Here is a 6,000-nt window from a genome sequence, read left to right on the forward strand (position 1 = left end):
TGGACACCTGGCGTTGTCACACTCTATGCAGACAGTTCCATTCACATACAACCCAATCAAGCAGGATTTTCTTCAATTAGCATTTTATTAAGGGGTGTCAGGGCTAATCTCAGTTATCAATTTGACGTACTTGGAAAGCAAGAACCTCAACTGGGGAATTGTTTCCGAAAGATTTGCCTGTAGGATGTCTGTGGGGTGTTTTCTTGATTGTGAATTTACATACAAAGACCTCACCCACTATGGATAGTGGCCAGCCCTGCGCAGGGCCTAGGCTATTGAGCATGAGCCAGGTGGAGTAAGTCAGTGTTCCCCTGTGCTCTCTGTTTCAGTTCCTGCTACCAGGTTCCTACCTTGAGCTCCTACCTGGCTTCCCTGATGAGGGACTATAAAGTGTGAGCTTAAAATAAACTCTTAAACCCTTTTCCTCCCCAAGTTGCATTTGGTCATGGTGTTGATCAAAGCAAGAGAAGCAAACTAGGACCATGGTATTAATGTAGCACAAAGACTCTCAAGGGAAGTTAGGAAAGCTTCTCTGGAAACTGCCAAGCCAAATGTTTAAAGATTTAAATACCAATATCTAGGATTTTTAGAACCTATCAAAAATGAGCTTGAGGACTGGCACCCACAGGGCGAAGCAAGGACCCACACCTCTAATCTCTTTACTCTGGAAGCAGAACTGTGAGTTCAAGGCCACCTTGTCTACACAGTGAACTTTGGGCCAGCCAAAGAAACAATGAGACCTTGTCTCAAATCAATCAATCAACCAATCAATAAACTAACTTTATTAATTAAATCTAGCATTGACATCAGCTTTCACAACTAAGCCATGAACTGCCCTTCAGCAAGCGAAGCCGCTAACCTTTCTTTTCAATGGCCTTACAAAATATAATGACAATGTTGTAGTGCCATATTAAAAACCAGTATCATCACCTTTTGTTGCCTGACATGATTCTTTTTTCTGACTAAAGAAACAGAGTATTTTCCATTTTGTGTAACAGGTTAAGTCACACTGGATTTCAAAGCCCAGGAGCTTCTGGCGTGCCTTGAAGGCTGATAACCTTCCACAGAAGAGTCTGTGACATCACTGGGAGGCTACAGCAGGGTTCACTTAAGCCCCTTGGCTGGTGGTACCTTGCAACAGGCCTTTCACAATAATAAGCAGCTGTACCCAAACCGCCTCCTCCCCTGACCTGCTCTCATTATTTCTCCCCTCACGTAGGGTGACTGTCTTACCGCAGATGTTAGCCGAGCAAGAATTTCATCGCTGCTTTCTTCCGAGTCTTCTGCTTTCTGATGAGACCTTTAAAAAAAAAAAAAAAACAACAAATTACTCCTTAGCACTGGTTGCTCAGACCTACGAAATTTAAAATAGAAGAGTCAAAAAAAAAAAAAAAGACTTTGTCAATTGTCATTAGGTCATGAATGAAACTATGCAAATGACACCGTGTTGGCAGAGCCAAAGAGACACAATCCTTTACCAGCTGCCAATTGTTCTTTAGAATCAGTTATCCAGTAGCTATTCCTAATGGACCAGCTGAGTTCAGTGGACCGAGTGCTGCCCCCCCAGATGACATCACAGGATAACCTGGCATACCTGATCTACAGATATGGTCATAAAATATATGGATATGAACATAAGGGTGGTTAAACGCCAAGTCCCCCGAATCTAAATAAAACCGTGAAGCTATGAAATGTGAATTTTCCACTGCACTTGAGTTTCAGCCCAAGCAAATTCACTGTGAAATAGTATATTTTAGACCTAATCCCATGGTGGAAATTATTATATAAAATTAAAAAAAGAAAGAAAGAAAGAAAAAGAAAGAAAGAACGAACTCAGAAAGAACTCTGATTTTTCTGGAAATCACAGAGTGATGAGAAAAAGAAATTATGCAAATGTCAAGCAATAAACAAGACATAGCAGTACAAGATCATTTTTTTTTTTAGGAAAAAAAATCACCTGTATTATTTTCACAAATATACAAAAAAATTTATACTTAAAAAAATCTTAGAAATAGTTTTTTTCTGGTTTGGCCAAAGAAAACAATTAACTAATGCCAAATGAATATATAAAATTGCACGCTAAATCTATTTCCATAAGCAATCCCTTTCAGCGCAGCCTGTGGATGAGAGATTCTCGGTAATTGATCTATAAAGCAAAATATCAGAAATATTGTCCACTGACTGATTCCTCTCTCATGTGACTGAGGAGTACTCCCCTAAAGACAGGAGGCTGGTTCCTGGCTCTCCACAGAATGGAGCTCCAACTTTGTAAAAGAGATGAGCTAGTTGATCAGTTTGGGCATTGGTTGCTTGATTCTACAAATGGTTATTCAACTCCTTTTCAGAAGGAAAGTCACATCACTTCTCTGCCTTTTGGCTAAGATCAAGTGCAGAAAGAAATATATAAAACCTTCAAATCCGGGGAAGGAATACAAGCCACTGCCTTTTTAAGAACAGCTAGAAGCAGCTATGGAGCTCAGATCAGCTTGTCACCCACCTTAATTGCTGGTGTCGCAGCTAACTGTTTGAGCCACTACCCAACTAAAGATCTGCAGAGGAAACTGAGCATTTCACCTTCTCGTGTCTTTTTAAAAGTCACCTGCATAATGAGTATTTCTAATAACAATTCTTATCATTAAAACTCTCGTTTCCTTAAAAAGGAGGCTGTACTGAGAAGAGATTTAAAACCCTACCCAACTCAAACCAATTGAATTTGGCTTATATACTTTGGCTCGGTAAACTGAAGCAAAAGGATCTGAAAGGAAACTAAGAACCAAGTACACCACAGAGCACAGCACCGAACTCATGTGCCTGCATCTACCAATCTCTGCAGCACAACACTCACTGCTTTGCCTTTCCAGGTTTCTCAGCCTCAAACCAATAGGTTCCTGATTTAAAAGGACTACAAGTCCCAGCGTCCCTTGCGGTCAACCCAAGCGGTTCCTGAAGGGAGGGACTACGATGTGGAAGCCATTTCCTCTCTTATAAGGGGCCACATTGCACCTTCTGTACAAATGACTGATAAAACTTCCCCCTCATGATGAGTAAACATCGTCCCGCATAAGGTCACACACAGCACACACGGCTCTTTCATTCCACCTTCTGTGTCTCTACAGCTGCCTTAAGTAATATATCACAAACAACACCTGAAAGTCTAGGTAGCAGGCGCGAGGCAGTTTGCAGTAGTCTCGGCTGTGAATCTGTTTTCAAAACGCTGCAGAGAGGAGCCGTGTTTCCAAGGGATGCTCATGTGTTTATGTCTGGTGATGGTTATCTCATGAGCCACTCCTGAGCTATCGCTGCCTTGCTGAAAAATAATTCCAACCCTGCTCAGAAGCAGAACTATCTTCCATCATACTCCCAGCACAAAACACACCCTGGCAAAAACACTTCTGAAGATAATTCAGGTGAGGCAATGTGATGCTCTCATTGGGGTTGACTGTAACCTGCAGCCTACTTTACCTCCAGGGTCACCGTGGTTTTTACCGATTAATATCTAGAACCCTCAGGCCTCTAGTTTCTGAACCCTGACCAGTATGCCTCTTTTCTCCACTTGCCTTCCCAGCTGGCAATGGGTACTGATTCCTGTAACCTCACACAGTAACCGCTCACACACGGGAATCATAGGTAATTAAATTAATACGTTGCTTTCCTCTTCCTGCTCCCTTCTCGGTGTTCTGGTAGCCTGTAACCATCCATCCTTCCTGCACCCACGATGGCTGTCCAGTTATCAATCACCCTTTCATGTTTCTTCTTCTGGTTCTGCTTCCTTTAGTTCAGGCCTTCAACTTCACTGGAATACATAACCATAACCACATTTAACCTAGCTGACTGACCCTGGTTTCTCTTGTCCTGTTCTATCTCCTACAGACACCAAGATCTCCTTTCTAAAATCCAGATTCCTAGATGCCACCCAGAGTAGCCTTACTTCCTGAGAGCAGTTAAGTTTAAAAATAACTTTCCTTCCCTGCTAAGGGGCTTCCCAATTCCCTGCACCAAAAATTTCTGTACATCTCAGGAAGCCTGAGGAAGCTCAGAGCAGCAGGGCTGATGATCACAGACAAACAGTGGGGGAACTAGAAAAGCAAAACAAAACAAAACAAAACAGGAAAGCAGCAGGAGACACTGGTCCCTTACTCTGCTCTCAACACCCCACTGTGGCCACTTGGAACTTAACACCCTGCCCAGCTCTTTAATAAAGTGCCAGAATGATAATGTTTGCTTAATATGGCTAACCAATTTTACAAAATGTGGACAAATTCTTATTTTACATATGCAAATACACAACAGAGCAACTCAGAAAAGACCAAGTTTTCATCATCAGATTAAGTAGAAAAAAAAGCAGATACGGCAGAAAGGTAGCAAGTGCACTGACTGCATATTTTCCACTATTACTGGAACATGCTATGCCACTCCGAGAACAAGAGAGGGAGAAAGGTGAGAAGGGAGAGACGCTGAGATTCTGGTTTGGCAGTGGTTACTGAATGGAAACAAAGAGAGCCTGGGTGGAAGGCACCTTAAAGGACTGGGAAGTGCCCTAGGAAGAGCGATCCCTGGCTGAGTATTGTGGCTGCTGGAAGCTCTGGTCCAGCCGGTGTTCCCTTTAGGACTCCCAGGGATGCTTCCCAAGGACTCTGCTTTACAACAGAAGCAGAGCAAGCAGTTCTCCAAGGGAATGCACTGAGCTCCAGAGGCAGAGGCTTTTAAAAGCCCATGAAACCTAATTAATACCTTAGAGTTCTACCATGTAGATGTAGGGATGGTAAAGTGTGTTTTCCTGGTCCCTTGACCCAATAACCAGCAAATTGTACCCATGCCTACAAAAGCAAAACACACAGACACAAAATACACCAGGCACATGCACACACGCATACAAACACACACACACACATGTGCACACATGCACACAAGATATACACACACATACACACATTCATGCACACAAACACACACATATGGATGCATACATACATACATACCCACATGCACACACACAAGGCTCACACACCACATATATACGCATGCACACACACACATATACACACATGCACATGATACACACATGCATTCACACATGACACATATGTATACACACGTGTGCACACACACATGACAAACACATATACACACATACTCATACCCTCATGCACACACACAAATGCACGCATACAAAACACATACACACATATGAACACACTCAACATACACATGCACGTACACACATACACGCATGAACACAAGATACACACAACACACATATACATACACATATATGTACACACACATGCATATACACAGGACACACATACACATATGTGTGCACACACATGACACATACACACACATACACACGTGTGTGCACACACACATACCACCCCATAGAACAATTTGCTCCCCACAGTGTTCCCCATCTTAACTGATGGCAACATTACATTGTCTCTGGTTAGATACCATCTTTGACCCTCCCTGTCACCCCCCCCTCCCCTCCACACTGAAACATACTATATTTACATGCTGTATCCATCCTGCACTGCTACTGGCTCTTCCTTGGGACATCCTTCCTACTTCTCACAATGTTGATCATTACTGTTGTAATACCAGCCATGAAGCCAGGGTGGCCCTGGAAACATGTAAGTTAAAGCATGGCCTTCATCCTCTACACCTAGAGTCACATGAGAAGAGGGAACCTCAATTCACAGGTCAGTCTGACCAGTGGTCGTGCCTTTGAGAGACTGTCTCTACTGAAGACTGATGTTGGAGGACCCAGCTGCATCGTCACCAGACTGGACTAGTGAATAAGAAAGCTATCAAAGTGAGCTGTAGAGGAAGCTGGTTGGTACAGCGTTCTTCCATGGTTTCTGCTTTAGTCCCTGCTTGATTTCCTGCCCTGACTTCCCTCAGTGATGGATGTGACCTGGAAGTATAAACCAAACCTTTTCTTTCCAAGTTGCTTGGGGCCAGAGTGTTTTTATCTCAATAGAAAGCAAACTAGAACAGCCT

The 6,000-nt window shown here is 43.0% G+C and overlaps 1 protein-coding gene across 1 annotated transcript in view; it reads right to left on the bottom strand.

The window, feature by feature from the left end:
- The window catches only part of LOC114625826 (rap guanine nucleotide exchange factor 5-like), a 32,509-nt gene that overhangs the window by 5,908 nt on the left and 20,601 nt on the right, over positions 1 to 6,000 (bottom strand). Inside the window, exon 5 of the mRNA XM_028773181.1 lies at positions 1,234 to 1,300. Coding sequence (XP_028629014.1) covers positions 1,234 to 1,300 — 67 coding nt within the window. The remainder of the gene's footprint in view (positions 1 to 1,233; positions 1,301 to 6,000) is intronic.

The sequence above is a fragment of the Grammomys surdaster genome, unplaced genomic scaffold (assembly GCF_004785775.1).
Source record: "Grammomys surdaster isolate TR1022 unplaced genomic scaffold, NIH_TR_1.0 223, whole genome shotgun sequence".
In the NCBI taxonomy this organism is placed as follows: Eukaryota; Metazoa; Chordata; class Mammalia; order Rodentia; family Muridae; genus Grammomys; species Grammomys surdaster.